At 46.5% G+C, this 2,689-nt stretch overlaps 1 protein-coding gene across 1 annotated transcript in view; it reads left to right on the forward strand.

The window, feature by feature from the left end:
- Positions 1-2,689, forward strand: part of LOC102678241 (titin) — a gene marked incomplete at its 3' end in the record, with an annotated part of 27,590 nt that overhangs the window by 16,356 nt on the left and 8,545 nt on the right. Inside the window, exons 5-6 of the mRNA XM_031508893.1 lie at positions 1,208-1,844; positions 1,983-2,676. Coding sequence (XP_031364753.1) covers positions 1,208-1,844; positions 1,983-2,676 — 1,331 coding nt within the window. The remainder of the gene's footprint in view (positions 1-1,207; positions 1,845-1,982; positions 2,677-2,689) is intronic.

The following is a 2,689-nucleotide window of genomic DNA, read 5'->3' on the forward strand; positions in this document are numbered from 1 at the left end:
GAAAGTAAAAAGTTTCAATTACTCAAACAACGAATCATAACACGCGCAATTCCCTCAAGATCGTGTGTATTTCTATAATCTTCGATCTCGTTGCAAACATTTATTTTCCTTTATTTTTCTTTTTACTTCCTTCTAATGGCTCACGAATAATATCTAGAAAGTAAAAAGTGTTTCAATTACTCATTTAATAAACGATAACATGCGCAATTCCAAAGATTGTGTATATTTTCACAATCTTCGATCTCGTTGCAAACATTTCTCCTTCTTTTCCTTTCTTCTTTTTTCGCCCTCGTTCGAGTCACGAATAAAATCTAGAAAGTGTTTGAATCAAACNGAATTATAACACGTGCAATTCCAAAGATCGTATATATTTCCACAATCTTCGATTTCGTTGCAAACATTTTTCTTTCTTTTCCTTTCTTCTTTTTTTGCCTTCGACGAGCCACGAATAAAATTTAGAAAGTGTTTGAATCAAACAACGAATTATAACACGCGCAATTCCAAAGATCGTGTATATTTCCACAATCTTCGATCTCATTATAAATATTTATTTTTTATTCTTTTTCTTTTCTTTTTTTCCTTTCCTCCAACGAGTCACGAATAAAATCTAGAAAGTGTCTACTCAAACAACAAACTATAACACGCGCAATTCCAAAAATTGTGTGTATTTCCACAATCTTCGATCTCGTTGCAAACATTTTCTCTTCTTTTCTTTTCTTTTTTTTTCGCCCTCGTTCGAGTCACGAATAAAATTTAGAAAATAAAAAATGTTTACTCAAACAATAAACCGTAACACGCGCAATTCCAAAGATCGTGTATATTTCCACAATCTTCGATCTCGTTGCAAACATTTCCCCTTCTTTTCCTTTCTTCTTTTTCCACCCTCGTTCGAGTCACGAGTAAAATCTACAAAATAAAAAATATTCGTAAAATGTATTTCAATTACTCGGAACCGTATTCGTGGAATTGAACGAAGCGAGCGACTCGTGCTCGCACGACAATGATCGCGTGCGTGACCAGGATGACGTTCACCAGTTTATCAATGAGCCACGATCCACTACTCACCTCCCCCTACCATATCCAATTACCATTCTTCCCTCTTGTAATCCACAAGATTGCCCATTAACCCTCGAAAGGGGAGGATCGAGACCTCTCCCTCCCCCTCTCTCTCTCTCGATCGTTCCGAAAATTTGGAAAATTTTTCCAGACGACACCGTTGTCCCCACAACCTGGTCGCCCAGGAGCACCTGGAAATCCCACGGGACGAGCCGGTCCACGCGGTCACTTCTTACCGGGAGGAATTCGACGAGAAACGCGTGGACAGGCAGACGGTGTACCACCACGAGGACCACCTTCGAATGGAGGGGGATTTCGTGGGGGAGAGGCGGACGGATTACGTGGCGACGAGGGGCGAGAGGGCGCCGGTGAGGAGGCCGCAGGACAACCTGAGGCCGGAGGGGGAGTTCGTCGGCAGACCGAAGGAGGAGGCGCCCAAGAAGGGGGACAGGGCGGCCGTGANCAGGCCGAGGGATAATCTCAGGCCCGAAGGGGAATTCGACAGTGAGATATTTTCCTTCTCTCGAAAAAATCAAGAAAAATCCTTTCTCACTTTCTCCTCCTTCCTTTCTCTCGCTCGAGAAGGTACGACTACCACGGAGCTGGTGTTCACCGGTACCCCCGGCGAACGGCCCAGCCCAATACGTCGCAACACTTACACCAAGGTCGAGGGGGAATTCGTCGACTCGACCACCACGAGGTCGGAATACGTGGACCATCGAACGGTGCAACGGGCTGAGATCGTGAAGCGTGCGGACAACCTCACGGTGGGAGAGGGTGAATTCACGGTAAGTGGAGGAAAGTTGGATCGAAGTAAAGTTAATAGATGAATTTAGAAATGGGCGATGAGAGAGGTTGCCTTCGTCACGGTTAACAATTTTTATCACGGGTTTAATCGCTGATCGGGGACGAAAAATTTGCGATAGGGTACCTCTCGTCTCAAGGAGGATTTCCACACGTACGACGTGGTCGAGAGAGAGCCGAGGAGGCGGCTCACTTATACCGAGGAGGAGGAGGATCGCTTTTACGGGAGGACGGACGTGTTGGAAAGCAGCACCACGACGCAGGAGGAGTATCGAAGTTTCGATCGCACCGATTACAGAAGCACCGCCGTGATCAGACGGGACGATAATTTGAAGCCGGAAGGACCGTTCGAAGGCGTGCCGCACACGAAACAAGACTACGTAGTGCCGCCGATTACCAAGAGACCCGAGCCTCAGAAGCCTAAGGATAATTTGAGACCGGAAGGACCCTTCGAGGGAAGGCCCAAAGACGATTACAAGCCTACTAGAGGTGAACGGCCGGAAGTAAAGAGACCAGAGGACAATTTGAGACCTGAAGGACCGTTCGAAGGTCGTCCAAAGGATGACTACAGGCCAACCAGAGGAGAAAGGGCTGATGTGAAGAGGCCTGAAGATAACTTGAGACCGGAAGGTCCTTTCGAAGGTCGTCCAAAAGATGATTACAGGCCAACCAGAGGGGAAAGGGCTGATGTGAAGAGACCAGAAGATAACTTGAGACCGGAAGGTCCTTTCGAAGGTCGTCCAAAGGATGACTATAAGCCAACTAAAGGGGAAAGGGCTGATGTGAAGAGGCCTGAAGATAACTTGAGACCGGAAGGTCCTTTCGAAGG

Source organism: Apis dorsata, unplaced genomic scaffold (genome assembly GCF_000469605.1).
Source record: "Apis dorsata unplaced genomic scaffold, Apis dorsata 1.3 scaffold_111, whole genome shotgun sequence".
Classification (NCBI taxonomy): Eukaryota; Metazoa; Arthropoda; class Insecta; order Hymenoptera; family Apidae; genus Apis; species Apis dorsata.